Below are 18,653 nucleotides of genomic sequence, written 5' to 3' on the forward strand. Positions count from 1 at the left end.
GTGGCAGCAGATGCTGATGCCGTGGTGCTTGCGCTGCTGAGAAAACAGCAGCAATATCAACAACAGCAACAGCAGCAGCAGCAGCAGCAGCATAGCCTTGGTAGAAGCAGTTTTAGTATCTCGCATGCAGCAGCAGCATAGCTTTAGTAGAAGCAGTTTTAGTACCTCGCATGCGTCAGCAGCAGTGGCTGGTGCTGCAACGCCAGCAGATGACATTTTTCTTCCTCTGTGTTGCTGCAGGTATGATTTGGATACTGGCGCAGTTTGCTGCGCTCGTCATGAAGACGCTTCTTCTGCCTCAGACGATGCATCTGTTGCAGCTGCTGCTGAGTCCGTTGCTTCAACCTCAGAAGACAGCTCCTCCTGCTGCCGCTTCCCCCTCACCCTGAGGCGCATCCCTGTCTTCATCAGGGGAGGATGTGTGATCGCAACGCGCGAGACACCTCGTAAATCGGCCCTTCTCTCCTTGCATGAGCCCCTTACGGTACATATATGTGTATTTATTTATGTATTTATATCCCCCCCTCAGAGACGCACAGTCAGGGGTGTTTACAGCTCAAAGTTGAGGATTATCTACCACAAGGGAGCCGAGGGAGGGGTAGCCTAAGCGACTGCTCAGCGTTCCCTGTGTGTGTGTGTGTCGGTTTTTTGAAGGCTTCTTTCTCCGCCATTAGCATCTCTTGCACTTCCTGCACCTGCTGAATTTTTGCTGCATTGTTGTTTCGTTGCAGCTGCACGTCTACCTCTCCCCCCACGGCTCGTCAGAAGGCCGCATCTACATCGATGACGGTGTATCCTTCCGCTGCAAGACAGGCAGCTTCATTTACAGGAGAATCAAGGCGCGCATGCAGCAGCAGCAGCAGCATCTTGTGCATGCGCAAGAGGAAGAGGGCAGCAGCAGCACGACCAAGACGCCGAAACAGCTCCTGACTGTCTGGACGGAGGCTGCCCCCCTCCCCGTGTCAGGTCCATCGGTGCTGCCGTGGCGTTTAGGGGCCTTAAAGGATGAAGAGCTACCAAATGCATGCGGTATGTCTTCGCATCCTCTCTCTATTGATGCTTTTTTCTGGTGGACTCGCGTAAGTGTATCCTTCCTTCCCCGTACGCCGGCACTCTCTGCCCCTGTCCTATGAACTGCTCAGCAGTTTCGCATATTGCGATTTGGGGTGTCTGCGCTCCTCCATTGACTGCTTGCCTGGTGGAAGGCGCATGTCACAAGCTAACGCCGCTGCAATTTTCGGTGTCTTCCCTCCCCCTCAACCCCGAGGCAGACGAGCTGCGCAAGCCAGCTAAGGCCTTTGTCAGCGCTGCACAAGCGACTGCTGCACGCAACACTGCAGACACAGCACCGACTGAGCGAGCAGCATCGGCAGCAGCGGCCTCCCCATCTACTGAAAAGCAAGAGGAGAAGAGGCTTGAGAAGGAGCAACAGCAGCAGCAGGAGAAGGAGCTTGAGAAGGAGCAACAGCAGCAGCAGGAGAAGGAGTTTGAGAAGGAGCAACAGCAGCAGCAGGAGAAGGAGTTTGAGAAGGAGCAACAGCAGCAGCAGGAGAAGGAGCTTGAGAAGGAGGCGGAGAAGAGGCTTGAGAAGGAGCAACAGCAGCAGGAGGAGAAGGAGCTTGAGAAGGAGGCGGAGAAGAAGCTTGAGAAGGAGCAACAGCAGCAGCAGGAGAAGGAGCTTGAGAAGGAGGCGGAGAAGAAGCTTGAGAAGAAGCAACAGCAGCACGAGGAGAAGAAGCAGCAGCAGGAGCAACAGCAACAGCAGCAGGAGCTTGAAGATCCTTCGGCCGTTAGGGCGGCTGTAAATGCTCTTCTTCAGCAGCGGACGGTGGAAAGTGAGCTCCAGCAGTTACGACAACAGCAGCAACAACAGTTAGGTCCATGCCCTCTGTACCGGGTGCTCCTACTACTTACTCCTGGAGTGCTGCTCACCACGCACACCGACTGGGCAGTGCAGCTGCGCTGGTAGTAGCATTTTTTCCGTCCTCGCGGATGGCTTTTTTAGCTGTTGCTCTTCTCTGCAGAGCAATGCATGCGGCAGCGGAGGGCCTTGGTCGCCTTGCGGCTTCCTAGGAAGCTCGACACGAAAAAAAATGGTGAGCGCGGTGCTCTCCTTCCCGCCTCAGTGTATACACAGGGCGACATGCGCATCCTGCTACAAGAATGGTTACTACCTATGCTGAAAAAGCAGCCGTTTTTGTGCATCCGGACTGGCTAGCTGTTGTTTGGAGCCTGAACACGCCGCTCCTTATTGGCGCATGCTGGGCATGTTGCGCTTGCGCATTTTTCGCCTGTCTCTTTTTTGGCGATGATGTTAGAGAGTGCAACACTAAAGCCAAGTGCTGAGCAGTAGCAGCCGCAGCAGCAGCATCTATCATATCTACACCGTATTTTTCGCTAGCTAGCGTGCTCGACTACTGCTGGACACACTGGCAGCAAAATCGAAAACTATGCGAGCGCTCCGCGAAAAAGAGTTTTCTCGAGACTCCCACGCAACAAGGCTGTACAACCCCCTCCATGATAACAGCCCCTGCCCTCCTCTGTGAGCTGCCTACATACAGCCAACACCTCTCTTGCGTAGAAAGCCTAAGCCAACACGTGCTAGTGCAGCTGGACGCCGTCCCTTAGCTGCAGCAAAACTGTGCTGCCGTTCTATATACACCAAGATCTCCTAAAACGCCACCCTCTGCACTGAGTGATCGACCACACCCGAGCAGCGTGCAGCCCCTAAATATCTTCTAATGCGCACTGCTGCTGCTTATACACCATATAACGATAAAGCACCATTCGCTGCAAATAGCGGTGCATGCGGTGCAGATACACGCGAATCTTACAAGGAGAGCTCGCGTCGGGGGCAAGCCGCTCACAAGAGTCCTCCTGCGCCTCCTCCTGCTGCCGTGCATCTTCTTGTATCAACGCCAGGGGGTTGATTCTATTGAGAACGCACAACTCATCGAGATTGATGGCGGCAGCTTCTGCTTTCGTCAGATCCAAAAAAGATTCCTCTTCTTCAGGTTTGAACGGCTGCTGTTGCTGCTTGGAATCCGCTAGCTTCTCATCCACACACGAAGTCTCCTTCTCGCTGTTGTGTCGCGAACTCGCGGGATGTTGTGCGTCTGCTGCTGACAGCCCATTCTCGCATGCAACCCCAGTGCCGCCTGCTGCTTCTGTCTCAGCAGCCTCTTCCTCCGGAGGTGCTTCGCCCTCGTCCTCCTCCTGTGGCTTCTGCTGCTGCTGCAGCTGCGGAACCTGTGGGTACTGTTGCCAATTCAAAAAGTGCGTCTTGCTACCGACCTTCTCCCCTCCGCAGAACCGCCTATCCACCAGCGACATGTAGATGAGGGGCCTCATAGAGGCCTCTGCGTGGCTGCTCCCTCTGTGCCGCACGATGTTGTCCATTATCAGCAAATCGCCTGGAGAACAGCAAGCCACAGAGAATCAAAGCAGGCTGTTGAAGCACGAATTTTGCCAAGAAGACGTGCAAAAGGTGGCATCGTTGCCAAAGCCGCCTTCTTGCTCTGTATCCCGTTCGCAGATCCGCAAAAGCCCCTCTCGCCACTCGACGATTCCCGCAACGCTACGACACTCTCCATATACATATGCATATATATACACGAGCAAGCAGGGAAGCTGCATGCACGTGGAAAGGGCGACTGCAATCACGAGATTGGCAGAGCAGCCGCCAGCAGCACCAAGGGTCGAGGCGGCGACGGCCTACACAACTCAGCAAGGCGATGAGCACGCACTCTGTGCTTGGAGCCCAAGCATTTTTTCGAGATGGCTGTAAAATCCTGCTTTTTACGACGGAAGAGTGGTAGAAGGGGGGACAGGCGGAGAGGCGCCTGCTGTTTTGCGCTTACCTGCTTGCGCATTTGAGGTGAGTGTCTGACTGCCAATGAAGAAAGTCGTTGGGGAATTCGTGCCGTTCAAGTCTACCAGCGGGAAGAAGGCGCTCACAATATTTCGCCTGCATGCACAAGTGTGTAGCGCCGCAGCAGTAGCAGGAGTCTTATTAAAATGCGGCGCAATCGTCGCCCCTCCACTTCTAGGATGTGGTGTATACGCACAGTCCGCTTCGACACAAGAAGAAATGCGCGTGTGTATATGCGTGTTTGTGAGTATAAACGTCTTGCGCGCGCACTTGTGGGCTTCTTCGTGGTAATCGTAGTGCGTCTTTTGTGTGCTGTCGTGCGGTCCCATAGACATGAGATACCCACAGGTGACTTGCTGCCACGCCGGCTCGACATACACCTCATCCGTATCGTCCTCTGCAGTTGCGGCTGCCTCCTGCGAGACAGATTCCTCGAATTTAGACACGCATGCGCTGGAACCTCGCATGGCCCCCCCCCCGCAAAGCGACACCAAAGAAACGCGGCTAGCTGCGCTGTCGTCGGAGACTGCTGCGACTGCAGCAGACCCCCCTTCGTCATCCTCCGGCTCTGTAGCGGTGCTCGCAGTTGTGCTCCCTCCGCTGGTTCGCTGTAAGTCCCTCTTGACATCCCCGAGCTGCAGCAGCACCTGCTGCTGCTGCTGCTGCTGCTGCTGCTGCTGCTGCTTCCTCTGCAGCGTCTTTTCCCAAGAACAAAATTCTACAGCCATGGCGGCAGCGGCACACTGCTGCAGCACACGCAGCTTGCTGCGCAGCAAGGCGTGGATCTCTCTTAAGGGCCCCTCGCCATACTCCAGGTGCTGCTCTGAGACATTCACGTCGACTCGCCTGTCGCACCATTGCGACACACATGCACACAGAGACACACAGACACATACACACCCGAAGACTCCTCTCCGTGCATGCACGATTTCGCTCTTACCGCTAGATGGCGCTCTACAGACCGCCCCACACAGAAGACACCTCAACTCCGACCCGAACTCCCCGCTTCCCATGCATGACTGAAAGGGCACATTCCCCTACTCCCCACGAAGTTTCACCAGCTCGCCCAAAAGGAAAAACAAAAAAGCACGGCTGCTGGCCAGTTTACAGACACCGCAGACGACATACGCCTCTCTACCCCGCAGCAGGCTGAAGTTGCCCTTTGCGCGTCTGCAGCACAAGAATGCAGCAGCAGCAGCAGCAGCCGTGGCAAAGCAGCAAGGCAGAAATCACGCAGCTCTTACAGGGGGGAGTTTCTGCAAGCGATGCCGTCAAACTTAAAAATGGAAGACTGCTGGTAAGGCCAGTGTTGGTGCTGCTGTTGCTGCAGAACACGCTGCATGAGCAGCGCAAAGTGTGCATGCACCAGCCGCCAGATGGCTTGCACCTCCTCCCGAGGCACCTGAGAGGCAGCAGCAGCAACGACAACAGCAACAATGAGTGCATTTCAAAGCGCAGCGAAACGTGCTGCTGCTGCTGCAGCTGTCTGAACAGCCACCGAAGTCAACCCCAGGCGATCTCATCAATGCATCAAATGCATCAAATACATCAAATGCACCAAATGCATCAATGCATCAAATGCATCAAATACATCAAATGCATCAAATACATCAAATGCACCAAATACATCAAATACATCAAATACATCAAATGCACCAAATGCGCCAAATGCATCAAATACATCAAATGCACCAAATGCATCAAATGCACCAAATACATCAAATGCATCAAATGCAGCATAAGAGTAATGAGACACAGATTGCAGCGGCAGCACCAGATATTTTAACACAGCGGCAATAAGGTGCTTACCACATTTCGGTAAACCTGAACACCATCCCGTAGGAGTGCGCAGGTGTCAATTGTCTCGTGAGTGATTCCAGGAGAGACGTGGAGTAGTTGTTGCCGCAGAAGCCGCTGCCTCTCCGCAAGAGCAGCCCCTTCTAAGAAAATCCATCGGCTGTTGCTGCTGGCACCCTGCCCACTGGAGGCGACTCCTTTGAGCGCTGCTGTCGCAATGGGGGGGGGATTACATGGCTGCAAAAGCAGTCGAACAAATAAAAACGATTCCTGACACCAGTAGCAACAGCAGCATTAGCACTGGTTTTAGCACCAGCTCGAGCACTCTGTAGTACATCCCCGCCAACAGGCTACGTGCAATCCTCAACACTGCTGTTGCTGCTGCAGCATCTGCTCTTCGCCTGCTCTCTTGCTCGCACTTACCACGGCTCCAAGAGCCTTTAGCGTGGCGTTGACGATCTGCTGCTGCTGCTGCCCAGCATCTCCCATACAGCAGTAGATGCCTCCCTGCAGGATATCCACCCCGCTGCTGCTGCTGTTGTTGCCTACAGCAAGCAGCATGCAAGCTGCAGCACACAGCAGTGCCTGTAGCAGCTCGCGCACCACCCCAGAGGCGCACCAGGCAAGCGACAAAACGCCTACCCACTCGTCGGCGCTGTTGCTGCTGCCGTTGCTTTCGCAGCCGCTTATGCCGCTTCTACAGCTCTCCCCATCTCCGCGATTGCAGCAAGGCAGCAGCTGCACGTGAACTCCGCAGGAGAACTGCAACACTTCATCTGCAGGAAAAGCAGCAACAAGCAGAGCCGCCACACCCGTGAACTCGCCATGAGGGAAGCGCAATAGCGGGGTTGTTGTTTTAAGAGCAGCGTCTACACAGGGAAGCTAGACCGCTAGAACGCTGCTGCAAGAGGAGGAGCTGCTTCGCAGCAGCACCAGCTGTTGCCGCGGCAAAACAGCTCAGTTCGCGATGCGATGATTTGAGAAGCTGCTTACTGTCGAGGGGAGCCTGCAGCAGCTGCGCAGGCGAATCGACTTGTCTGTCTGCCGCAAGCAGAAGGAGGCCGTGTTGTAGAAGCGAAGTGCTCGCTTCCCGTTTGAGCCTGCTGCTGATGCTGCTGCCACCTTCCTCCCTTGCTGCAGCAGCAGCTGCAGGAACGGCTGCTGCTGCTGCAGATGCGAGGCACGAAGCCCTGGCATTTGCTGCCGTGCGGATGGCGCTGCATGCAGCGGGAACATGCCGGGTGTACGTACAGGAGCTGCTGCTGCTGCTGCTCTGGGCTGCAGCGGCTGCAGCCGTTTTCCTGCTGTTGCTGCCTGTCTCGCACAGCAGCAAGACTCCGTGCTGAGCCAGCAGCCTCAGCGCCTTGTGATAGGCTTCAGCCAGCGTGTCTGTAATGGTCTCTGCCCTTCCCAAGACTGCCGCGGCTACGTGAAACTGCTGCTGCTGCTGATCCGCCTGAGACTGCAGCAGCACCCGCAGCACTGGAATTTCACGCAGCTGCTGCAGACGACGCCACAGAGGATGCGCATACACCTGCTGGTGCTGCTGGCGAGATTCTCGCTTCACGGACGCAGCCTCTGGCTGCAGCAGCTCGCTCTTCTGAAGCAACTCCTTCTCTCGGCTCAACTCTTTCTGCTGCTTGCACCGTCGAGACATCTCCTCCTGCAGCGCAGCAAGCTGAGCCTGCCGAGCCGTGGGAATGGAGGGGAAAGTAGAAGAGGGGGTTGCCGCTCGCTGACGCTGCTGCCCCTTGTGAGGCGCATGCAGCTCGCCATCCTGCTGCACCTGCTGCTGTTGCTGCTGCTGTTGCTGCTGCTGTTTCACACGGTGCTGCGTAACCATATCCGATTTCGCATGTGGGCGGAAGGAAGCGTTTGCCGCACGGGCTGCTGCTGTTGCTGCCGCAGCTACAGCAGCAGCATCAGCGGCAGCAGCAAGAGCTTTCGCTGAAGGCGTCCTCCTGCGCTTGCCTGGGAGCGCTTCGCCCGTAACAACAGCAGCAGCTGCTGCTGCTGCTTCGGCTGCTGCCTCTGCCGCTGCAGCAGCAGCCGCTGCTGCCGTATCCCACGCCTCCGGTGTAAGGAATTTTGCTTGGCGCTTCGCGTATCGACTTTTCAGCTCCACAGCTGGCAGTTGCAGCTGCAGCTGAGGATTCCTAGAAGACTCTCGTTGCTGCTTCCTCCCGTGCTGCTCCTGCTTCAGCAGTTGCTGCTGCTGCAGCTGTTGCTGCAGCAGCAGCTGTTGCTGCAGCTCCCGCAGCGGTTCGCTGCACGCAGAAAAGCCGCCTTCTGCTCTGCCGCTCTGAAACGCCTGCTGTATCAACAGCACCCGCTGCTGCAAATTGCTGCACTCGGCTGCCAGCTGCTGAGGCGAGACGACCTGCTGCTGCTGATGATGCTGCTGGGGAAGTTCGTCCTGCTGGAGTGTAGATACACCGGCATTGCGCAGGAGATTGCGAGCCCGCAGCAGCAGCAGCTGCTGCTGCTGCTCCTGCAATATTTTCTGCTGCAGCAGAATCTGCGCGTCCAGATCGTTAGTCTCCGGTGCCTGCATCAGGAGGGAGAGATCCTTCGGCTCTTCTTCCTGATTCTGTTGCTGCAGCTGTTGCTGCTGCTGTTGCTGCTGAAGGTGCCACTGCAGCTGCTGCTTCAGGCGTACCTGCTGCAGGTGCTGCTGCTGCATGTGCGCCTGCAGCTGTACCTGCTGCAGCAATCGCAGATGCGCTTGGGGGGAGACTGCGCTGTTGTCAGGCGCTGCCGCTGGTAAAAAGCCGAGCTGCGAGCTCTGGTTTTGTTGGTGTTGCTGCTGCTGCCGAAGAGCTTCAATTTGCTCCACTAGATCTGCTGGTTGCTCTAGCAGCACTGCCGCATGGCCTGCCGACGACTGCTGCTCGTGCTGGATGTGCAGCGACAGCGGTGACGGTGATGCTCCGAATGCTGCTGCAGCGCCATCACTGTCGTAAGCTGCATCCATTGCTGTGCGACGCCTTTGTTCGGAGTAGCCAGCGATTGACAACAGCCTTGTTGCTTCGAAGGCTTCGGTTGCAGTGGCAGCTGCTGCCACTGCCGGGTGCGTAGGTGTATGGACAAGAGCCGATACAGCTGCTCCCTCTTGCCCCACCGCCGATGTTTCTGTCACGTCAGTTGTCCCACAGACTGAGGATATGCCAATTGCTGCCGGATTTCCAGCTTCCGCGTAAATTCCTCGCCCTCTCGTGGCTTCCTCCGTTGCGGCAGGCCTTACCTACGGGGGTCGATTGCGGGTAGGGTGAAGGCTTCCAGCCTAGGGGTTGCAAAAAAGTGCATCCAACAAGTTATAATGGCGAATTTGCTCAAAATGTAAAAGCAACAACCGGAAGTCTCGGCGCGAGTGGGCCTCTGCCGTGCTACAGGCCTCCTGGAGCTCTCGCGCCGCAGCACTGCAGCGGCTGCGGGTGCTGATAGCATGGGAATGTGTAATGCGAGTGACACCCCCCAAACTCTGATGCATGCTACCAACAAGTTAGGAAAAAGATACGAAGCGTAAGCAGAGGCTTAACGGTGCCGCAGCCTTGCAGACAAGCCATCATCACGTTCTTGGCCTCTCCTGCAGCCCCTCCAGAGCACCCCTACTTCAAGATCCTTGGGGAAACCTTTTGAGGCTTCAGCCTTTTTAAGACTCTCGGAATAGGATTCGACGCGTGAGGCGATGATGGGGTCCTGCGGCTCTCCTGTGTAGGCAGTGGCGCTCAGTGCCACCCTACCCAAGTGTATGTATGCACACGCTATTTAGCTGCCCCCATTTGATGCCACTGGTGTTAGAGCCGCCGCAGTGGCAAAGGCAGCTGCTCTTTTCCTTAGGAAGATATTGCCAAGAGGTCCCTGCGCGAAACTGCCCTGGATGAGCTGCAGCAGGCTGTGTGCCTTCCTAAGAGTCTTGCATGTGTCGACACATGAAGGCACTTTCCAGAAAGCCTCTGCACTCGGCTGTCTTCTAGCAACGCATGTACCCTTCTGCTCGACACTGCAGTAAGTGCTGCTGGAGCAGCACGGGGAACCAAGGGGGAGGCAACAGCGGCGCGGAGGGTCGTCCACGCGCCTCTAGCTGCAGTTGCTACTGGCAGCTGGCACTCCAAAGCCGCGCATTCTCCGGACTGCTGGCAAATCCACCTTTAGAATGAGAGGCAAGGCAACTGCCTTCACGGACAGACTCGCATGTGGGCAGCCCCTTTTTTCACACGTCCCCATGAGCTTCTTGTGTCTGGCACACGCAACACTGCCTATTGCAGCAGCGATTCAGTAGCTCTTCTACCATAGAAAAAAATGAGGCAGCCTCTCGCCGCTTTTTCTCGTTACGTTCCGGAGATTCCGAGCCGCTGGCGCACTCTGTGCAGCCGCACAGAGTTCCCAAAAGTCTGGGGCACAGCCTCAGACTTCGTCATCCTGTGCAGTGTTGAGGGTGCAAAGGCCTTCAAGACAGAGACTGCCCTATTCTCGCCTCGGCCTCTCTCTTCACACCAGCGGCAGCGAACCAACGCTGCCTTAAGCTAGGGTGCTTATAGAGAGAGAAGCTCACGCGAACCTCCACGTAGCGCAAATCAGCATAGCTGCCCCGACTGCTGCTTGAGAGATTGCAGGAAGCGCCTTGTCTCTAACATAGGGGGCCTCAACGCGTTGGCAGCCCAACCCAGTGCTGTACTAGCTGCTTCGCCTTTGTAGAAGGCTCACCACTCGACACACTGCCTCTGGGAACCCCCGCATATGATGTGTAGCAAACATTTCATCCGCCGTGATGAGTGCTGCAAGCTAAAGCCTCAAGACACCCGGAGGCCCTCTGCGCAGCACTAGCCCGAGGTCGATCAAAACAAACAACAAATCAAGAAAACATCAGTTGTTGCTATTCGCGTGCGGCTGGAGGGTTTGGCCTCCTGCGTTCTAAGGCTCGGGCTTTAATATCCCCCCACTCACCACTGCCCTCTGCTGCAACAACCTTTTCCGTAGACTCCTCTCCTCTTTCTGCCGCTGGATAAGCACGTTTGGTGCCAGCGCACATGCAGCATTCTCCCAGTACTCTCTCTCGGGGTGTGGGGAGCAGCTGCGTTTCGACACCGCAGGTGCTGCTGCAATCGCCGCTTCTGCTTCTGCTTGAAGAGCAGCTGCTGTCCTGTGAAATCCCCGCAGCCAATTTCTAATGCTACATCGGCGTCGCTTCGGCTGTACGCTGCTCTATGCGCTGCGGTGCTGAGCGGAGACCTCGACTCTTTGCAAGCTCAGGTGATCCTCAAGCAACAGTGCTAAATTCTGGATGGTGCAGTCTCTGCCCGTGCATCTGGTGCCACACCTCTTCCTGCTGCTTCGACTGACGCGCTTGTTGCTGTCGCACAAAGCTCTGCCAGCGGAAAGCCCTAGACTGCAGCGCTTGGACTTGCGCTTCTGCTACGGTGGATGCCGATCCAGTGGCTGCTGATTCAGTGGCTATTGTTGCTGCTATTGTTGCTGCTGTTGGTGCTGCTGTTGGTGCTGCTGTTGTTGCTGCTGTTGTTGCTGCTGCAGGTGTCTCCTCAGCACCCCCCAAAAGCCCGATACTCTGCAGCAAACGTCTTAGTCTCTGCTGCATCCCAGCTCCTTCTTGGGTGTGCTGGTGCCCTAAAGTGTGCTTCTGCCTCGGCAGATGAGCTTCCAGCCGCAGCTTCAGCAACTCGTGCTCATATGCCTCGCGACTCCGTTGCAGTAGCTGCTGCTCCTTCCACAGTTGCGACGTGAGCTGCTGCAGCATCTGCCGTTGCTTGCGCGGTGCCATAGCGATGTCTTGCTGCCTTGGAACGCGACTTTCTACCGCTTCCGCCTGTAGATACTGCAGCGTTTGCAGGGCCACCCTCACGTTTGCATCCTGAACGAGCAACTGCTGCAGCAGCTGCTCCTGTTGCACTCTAAGCCCTTCCAGGCGTTGTTCCTGCTCTTTCCCTCCTTGCATCTGCTGCAGCAAAAGCTGCTGCTCCCCCTCGTGCTGCCGCAGCAGTCGTCGCACCTGCCGGTGCAGCTGTCTCACCTGCTGCTGCAAGAGGGATGCATGCTGCCGCTGCTGCTGCTCGGCTACCCACAACTGCTTCACCTTGCTCGCATCGTGCCGCTGCTGCCTCTGCTGCCGCCTTCGCCCTTCGTTTCGCTGGCAGCAGCGACCCCTCTGGGAAAGGGGTCTCAAGCGGCCAGAGCTGTGCTGTTGAGGCGGGGGTGTTGGCGTAGACACCCCCGTACATACGGCGGAGTGGGGGGAGTGGTATGCCAAGCTGCTGCAGTCGCTGCGTCCCCCAGAAGCCTGCCGCTGAGACGCAAACCCCACCTGCAAGCCCATCTCCACAGTCCTGCAGCTGCAGCAGGAGGTAGAAGCGTCATGCAGCTGCCCCTGCGCTTTTGTTTCCAGCTGTGGCAGCAGCAGCAGTGGAGGTGGAGGTGGTTGGAGCTGCTGCAGTTTGCCAAGAACGCGACGGCTGGGTAGCCAGAGCGATGGAGGGGAAGAAGCCGCTGAGCTGCGATGCGCCTTCTTTAGCTGCAGATGGTGCTTGAGCCGATCCCGTGGGGGCTTTTTCTGAGGTGTCGCTACACTCGAGCCGGTTTGAGCGGACACTGGGAGGGGGGCTGCAGCAGCCGTCCTGCAGGGTGTCCCCTCTTCCTGCTGCAGGGGTGAGCACCACTGCTCCTCTTGCAAATGAGGCTGCTCTAGGCTCTGGTCTGCTGGCTGTTGCCGAAGCTGCTGAGGGTTTGCAGGTTCATGGAGTGGCAGCGACTGGCTCGTGCCGCTGGATTGCATGGGCCGTTGCTCTTCCGCAATCTGCTGTTGTTTCTGCTGGAGCAAGTGCCTTTGGGGAGGGCGAAACCTGGGTGATGGTAAAAGATGGTGTTGCCTCCCCTGTTGTGGCTCCCGCAGCGTTTTCTGCACCTGCCCCTCTGGAGTGAGCAGCTGCTTTTTCGATGTCTTCTGCAACTCCATTTGGCGCTGCTGTCTCTGAGCTGGGGGAAAGAGCAGCTGCCGCTGGTTTTGGATAGACGCGTCTGTCAGCAAAAGTGCCTCGTCCTCCTCAAAGATGGAGGTTGGCAGGGAGGGCTCCCAGGGGGTGTCTTCTGTTGCGCATTCGCCTTCGAGGAGCGCTGCTGTAGAAATCCTACACTGTGGGTGCCATGGCTTCTGCGACTGAAGATGACACCGAGCCTTGCGTTGCTGCTGCTGCTCTAGCGGTGGTCCCTGCTGCACCTGCCGCTCTGTCTCCAGGGAAATGCCCTGCTGCCTGCAAAACATGCGCAGTGTTCGACTGGCCTGCTGGCTATCCTCAACAGGCACCACCCTTACGGATCCAGCAGAGTCTGCAAGCTCGAGGGCAGGCTTTTCGCTGGAATACGATGCACCGCTTGTGTCTACGGTTTGCACTGCTGCTGCTGCTGAATGCGGTGTCGCTGGTGGACGAAAAATTCTGGCAGGAGACAGCGGAAGCATGTGACGATGCTGTGGCTGTGGCTGCTGTTGCTGCTGTTGTTGCTGTCGTTGTTTCTGCTGCTGCTGCACGCACTGCCGCAACAGACAGCACAAGACCTTTCAAACGAGAAAGCGCAGCAATCTTACGTGCTTGAGCACAAAGGCGTCAAAAAGGCAGCAAGACACGGGGAAGCCGGAAGAACGGGGGAGGCTCGCTACAGAGGAATTACTCACAAAGTGCCAGGGGCCGCGAGGACTGTGACCTCTGCCATTCGGAAGGTGAAACCGCATCAGCCGTGCAGAAATCGGTCGCTTTGCTGCACATCAGAAAACAAAAGCAAGCGCCTAGAAGTAAATTTAAGGGCCTAGAGGCTGCGATCACCTGTCCACCGAGAATAACCCCCGGAGTCCACAAGTCTTTGCGCAGCACGGGGATTTCTATGCACTCCACGAGAGAACCCCTGCAGGTAGGAGTTTGCGCTCAATCTTCTGCTGACGGTGCTGTATCTGTTGTGTGTCTGTAGCTGCCATTGCCACCTTCTGTGCGGCTACACGGCTGGGAGTTTTTGCAGAGAAAGGCGGTTCTCACGCTTGATGGGTGGCCCTCTTGAGCCATTCGACTGGTCAGTAGCGGAGGTCACCGGGGAGGCCGATGAAGGTGCAGCTCCTGCAGCACCACACACCACAGGTGGTAATCATGTACCTTCGGAAGAATGCATTGCGCGCGGGTTGAGTCTTGCGTGTGAAGGTGCAGTGGCGATGCCTGCTAACCGTTGGCAGTTGCGGTGTGCAGCTTGGCGCCTTGTTGCTGCACTTTTGTCGGAGCAGCAGCAGCCAGTGAAGTGTGTGCCGCCATCGTCGGGGTAGCTTCTGCAACTGCTTCGACGCTTTCCGAAGTATATGCTGCCTTCCTCGCGGCAAAAGCTGCCCCCGCCGAGGAGCCTTGCTGCTGCTGATGCCACTGCCTTGCCTGTCCGTCGTGGTAGCTCTGTTGCAGCGATTTCCCCTGAGAGGGGTGTTGCTGCCCGCAGTGCAGTTCGACAATGCTGAGCTTGTTCTGTTGCTCGTGCTGCTGCTGCGTCATTGAGACTTCTCCTCTCGGGCTTTGTGCGTTCTGCTGCTGCGGTAAGAGTGTGTGCCGGATCACCTGTGACTCTGTAGCTATCAGCGCCGGAGAACTGTCACTGCGTGTTGGGTCCAACCTGCAGTTTTCTTCGGGAGTAGAGGAGGTGCTGAGGACTGGAGTGCGGTATGTATCCTCGTCTGCAAGTGCAGCTCCTGGATATGTGGCGGTGCGCACTCCAACGATGCCCTCAGCTGTGACATCCTGGTGGGCAAAAGCTGCGGGGTCTTTGTTTGAGGCCGAGGCTGCTGTCGCGAGCACTGCTTTGGCACTAATGGTACTGTTGCTACTGGGGAGAAGAAGAGCACCCAGCTCCTCGTGGGGTGTAGAAGTTTCCCCTTCTTTCACGGCATTAATATTCGTCCCCTGTGTTGGTGGTGGCTGCTGCTGCTCTTCCGGCTCCTGCTGTTCGCGTTGTTGCTGCTGTTGCTGGTGATGCTGGGCAAAATTATGCGATGCGGCAGCAGCATCCTTTGCTGCTCTGATTGCCGCAGCACCTGCCTCACTTGCCCTTTTAATGGCTGCTGCCGAGGTTTGGGCGAGCACGAGGTAGGAGTTGCTGCGCCTGCGCAACGCGTATTGCTGCAGTGCATGTCGATGCTGGATCTGCTGTAGAAACTGCTTTTGTTGCTGCAACAGGTGTTGCTCCCGCTTGCGCTGTTGCTGAGCTTGCCGCTCCTCCTTCTGCCGTTGCAACAGGAATGCTTGTCGCTCTATGAGAGACACACGATCCTGCGACGGCGACCCCGGAAGGGTAGATGGACCTCTGAGTTGCTGCTGCCTCTGTTGCTGTTGTTGTTGCTGCTGCTGCCTCTGTTGCTCCTGCTGCTGCTGCTGCCTCTGCTGCACTGTCTGGCCGCCGTGCGGCTTTAGCCGCTGCTGCAGCTCTCGCGGGAAGGCGGGCAGGAGAGGACGGGAGGTTCTTGGACTGCCGCTTTGGCTCCCTTGGCAGCTCGGATGTGGTTTATTCAGCTGTCGCTGCTTTTGCTCTTGCTTTTGTCGAGCGATAAGCTGGGACTGCCGCTCTATGAGCGACATGCGCGGGGAGGAATGCGTGCTGCCATGCAGCGTCACAGAGCGACTGCTCTGTCCAACTGCCGGCAGGAGCTTCAGCTTGCCCAGCTCTCGTTGTTGGTCGGGCTCCTGCTGCGGATCCAGGTGCTGTTGTTGCTGCTGCTGCTCTTGCACTAGCTGCTGCTGCAGCTCTTCTTGCGGCTGCTTCGTTGCCTTGGAGGGGGGCTGATGGTGGGCTTGCTGCTTTTGGCGTTCTTCCGGGAAGGGGTGGTGCTCCTGCGGGGGGGAGGGCAACAGCTGGCGCTGCGGCAAGGAGAGACAGAGGTCGTCCGTGAAAGGCGGAGCATCTCGTGCTAAGGCCTCTGCAAAGGGCTTCTCTTGCTCTCCCGAAATTCGGCGGCTTGTCCTCTGTTGCTTTTCCCGCACCTGCTGCGGTTGCTGGGCCTGGTCGCGGCGCTGCTCGTGACACGTTCGATGGCGTTTCACGAGACACACTTGTCTTTCCAGCATAGAGATTCGAGGAGAGTGCACTGGCTGCTGCTGACTTTCTGGAGGTCTCCAGTCTTGTTGCGTCTGCTTGGGCTGGTGCTCATGCGGCTCGCCATTTTGTGGCGCTTCGTGCTCTGGGTGTCCGTAAGGCAGAAAAGGAGGAGAAGCCTCGGGCAGTAGCGTGCTAGCTTCTTTGCCACCATACCGTGGGTGCTGCTCAGGATGTCTAATCGTGGCTTCTTCCCATAGAAGGCTGTTTGTGCAAGGCTGGGTCAAGGAGTGCCTCGAGCGGCTCTCCCGCAGGCCGTTTGCATCGTCTGTGAAGCGCGAGAGCCTCTGCTGCTGCGGCTCTCGCTGCTTCTGTGCGTGGTGCTGTGGCTGCTGGCGGGGGGAACGATGGTGGTGATGGTGGTGATGGTGGTTAAAGGGCTTCGCGGGAAGGCGTAGGACCCTGGTGACACCCCGCACATCCTGTCGCTGAGCCTCGGCTTGCGTCTTCTCCCGTGGCCTTTGGCTCCCCGTCTCTCTCTGCTTGCTCGACGTGCTGTTGCTGCTAGTGGACAGCGCGACAAAGGAGGCTGACTCCGTAGGGAGGCGCCTCCGCTCACTACTGGATGGCTTGGAGTGCTGTTGCTCTTGCTGCTGCTGCTGCTCGAGGTCCTGCGTTGATCGTGCAGGCGGCTCATGGGCATCGTTTGGCTGCGTATCGGCCGGAGAAGAAGCGTTCTGTTGACATCTGTATTGCGGCGGCTCTTGGCTTTGATGAACAAGTCCTGCATCTTTTTTTGGCGACTCTTCGGAGTGTTTATGGAATCTTCGAAACCGCCTTGTGGATGTGGCAGAGCCCATGGGGCTGTGAAGCTTTTCGATATTGCCGGCTGCGTCGATCTCACGCGCAGGAACGCCTTCACATAAGCGGCAGCTGTCGCTGCTGTTGTGGCAGCAAGCTGCCGCTAGCGCTTCTTCTGATGTACGCCCACAGGGGCTTGCCGCGTTTCCTTCAAACACAGGCTCTGGAGGGCCTGAAGGTGGGTGTTTGGAGTCACTCAGCATGGCTCTGCACGACTCCTCATGCAAATCAGCTGCGTCCGCTGTGTGCTGCTCCTGCTGGTGCTGCTCCTGCTGGTTCTGCTCCAGCTGATGCTCCAGCTCCTGCTGCTGCTCCTGCTGCTGCTCTCGCTGCTGCTGTTGCAGATATTGGTGCTGTTTGGACGCACTTTTCCGAGAAGGGAAGATGGACCTGAAGATAGTGTGCCATGAGGTTTTTGTTGAAGCGGAGGGGTTATAGTGTAGATTGGCAGCTGGGGAGGAGTCAGGACTCTCCAGATCCCCTGAATTCTGGGGGGGCCCCCTAGGGCCCCTTTCACCGCATGGCCCTCCACTCGCAACTGCCCTTCGGGAGAAGCGAGAATCCTGCTGCGGCTCAGCTCCCGACGCTGCTGCTGCCTCCATCTCTGACTGCACCGGGTGTCTGACGCCTTGGGTGGCCTTCACGAGAGGCTGAGTCTTACTGGCTCGCTGTGCGTCGGGAGCAGCAACGGCTTTCGCGGTTGTTTGAGGGGCCGCCTCCTCCAGAGCCACAGCGGCGCCTTCCACTGCAGCTGTATGCGCGCTGTTTGCGCCAGCAGCTGCCGTGTTGCCTGGGGGAAGGCCTGGCGTTGCTGCTGCACGCTGACTCTTGCCCGTACGACCCAAGACACGGGGAAAGCGACGAGGGCTGGTATGGGGATCCGCTGCAGCAGCCGCAGTATCACCAGCACCGCGCCTGAGCCGCTTGGACACGCGAAGGAAACTCTGTTGCTGCCCCCCCCCCTCCACCCCTGCTCGTGAGGAGCTTCCTAAGGCGTCCATAGTCGCCGGCAGTACGCCATAATACAAGGCCTTAGAACCGTCTCCTTCCGGTAGCGCTGGTAGCCGCCCCAGAAGGGGCCCCGTAGGCGACCCTGCTGGTGTAGGAAGGCCCTCTGCAGCAGCTACTGCCTGCTGCACACACACATGCACATGCAGCTCAAACGCAGAGAGGTAAGCAAGCGCGTCAGGGCATCTTCGCGGAGGCACCCCTACGCTGCAGCCAATGTAGCAACCGGTGCAGCATCTGGACCCCCAGCAGCAGAAGCTCGCCCTGTGACGCACGTGAAGGGGGAGCAGCCAAGACCCTCCGTGATCCCCCACGGAGCTACCCCGTTTAAGCGCAGGCAGCAATGGAGGAACAGACGCGGAGTGTGAGCCGTCAGGAGATCCGGGAACGTGTACATCTTGGGGGGCCTCTGGGAGCGCTGAGCCTTCCGCTTCCGAGGGTTTTCCCGAAGAGCCGGGGGGATCCGGAGAACTCCAAATTCTGCGTCGTATAGCCATCCTCGAGGCTCGTGAAGAGGGCGGTCAAACTCGAGGCGCAGGCTGGAACCTGGGGGGAGCCTTCGTGGATGCACAGGGGAGACCTAGGAGGGGAGAAGAGGCCAAATGAAGGGCGCAGCAAAGAAATGACTCTGTTGCTGCAGGTCTAGTCAGCAGAGAGTCGCAGCACCCCGAAAAGCTGCAACTGCGTAACCACCTGAGGCAACCCCCGCTGAGCCGCTACCCTTGGCCTCAGCGTCGGGTGACCTCCTTCGCATGAGACAAAAAGCGTCCTCTATATAAGCAACGCGCTGGCCGATTCCAGCTGAAAGATCCAAGTTTCTGACAAGGGAAAAGGACAGGAAAGAGGAGATCTCGCTTTGCCTAAACGGCCTCTAGGGGGACTGAACGCCCCGCACCCAGGTGACCCTGGGAAGTGAGCTCAGCGACGCAAAGAGAAATCGTTGCGGCGCGAACACCTGCCGCAAACATTGAAATTGGTTTTTTCAAAGATCTTTTTTTTTGAATGCGCCAGCCTTCGCTGCATGTGTTGTAGAAGCGGCGAATCCTGGATTGCA

The 18,653-nt window shown here is 57.4% G+C and overlaps 2 protein-coding genes across 2 annotated transcripts; both read right to left on the bottom strand.

Moving 5' to 3' along the window:
- Positions 1-3,798: 3,798 nt before the first annotated feature.
- Positions 3,799-10,700, bottom strand: LOC113146850 (AF4/FMR2 family member 4-like). Its single transcript, XM_026335421.1, has 8 exons — positions 10,553-10,700; positions 9,572-9,761; positions 9,275-9,407; positions 8,607-8,912; positions 8,258-8,330; positions 7,452-7,486; positions 6,125-6,139; positions 3,799-4,560 (listed from the first exon to the last, which is right to left on the bottom strand). Exons 1-8 carry the CDS (start codon positions 10,698-10,700, stop codon positions 3,799-3,801), a joined length of 1,662 nt encoding a protein of 553 aa, XP_026191206.1.
- A 241-nt stretch (positions 10,701-10,941) lies between these two features.
- On the bottom strand, positions 10,942-17,592 carry LOC34619682. Its single transcript, XM_026335422.1, has 13 exons — positions 16,849-17,592; positions 16,220-16,806; positions 15,598-15,994; positions 15,131-15,429; positions 14,683-15,028; positions 14,263-14,550; positions 13,856-14,218; positions 13,492-13,663; positions 12,968-13,096; positions 12,474-12,650; positions 12,049-12,398; positions 11,184-11,864; positions 10,942-11,034 (listed from the first exon to the last, which is right to left on the bottom strand). The coding sequence occupies exons 1-13, from the start codon at positions 17,590-17,592 to the stop codon at positions 10,942-10,944; spliced, it is 4,626 nt and encodes a 1,541-aa protein (XP_026191207.1).
- Between the last annotated feature and the right edge of the window lie 1,061 nt (positions 17,593-18,653).

Source organism: Cyclospora cayetanensis, unplaced genomic scaffold, assembly GCF_002999335.1.
Source record: "Cyclospora cayetanensis isolate NF1_C8 unplaced genomic scaffold, CcayRef3 CcayRef3_contig_69, whole genome shotgun sequence".
Classification (NCBI taxonomy): Eukaryota; Apicomplexa; class Conoidasida; order Eucoccidiorida; family Eimeriidae; genus Cyclospora; species Cyclospora cayetanensis.

Coding starts and splice junctions, on each gene's coding strand:
- LOC113146850 (XM_026335421.1), bottom strand. CDS start 10,700: ATGTGCGCTGGCACCAAACGTGCTTATCCAGCGGCAGAAAGAGGAGAG. Junction 8,331..8,606: donor ACAGTGATGGCGCTGCAGCA/GCATTCGGAGCA, acceptor CAGCACCTGCAG/CAGGTACGCCTGAAGCAGCA. Junction 7,487..8,257: donor GCAACAGCTGCAGCAACAGA/ATCAGGAAGAAG, acceptor ACCGTGTGAAAC/AGCAGCAGCAACAGCAGCAG.
- LOC34619682 (XM_026335422.1), bottom strand. CDS start 17,592: ATGGACGCCTTAGGAAGCTCCTCACGAGCAGGGGTGGAGGGGGGGGGG. Junction 15,430..15,597: donor CAGAGGCCTTAGCACGAGAT/GCTCCGCCTTTC, acceptor CTGCAGCAGCAG/CTAGTGCAAGAGCAGCAGCA. Junction 13,664..13,855: donor TCGCCACTGCACCTTCACAC/GCAAGACTCAAC, acceptor CCAGCCGTGTAG/CCGCACAGAAGGTGGCAATG.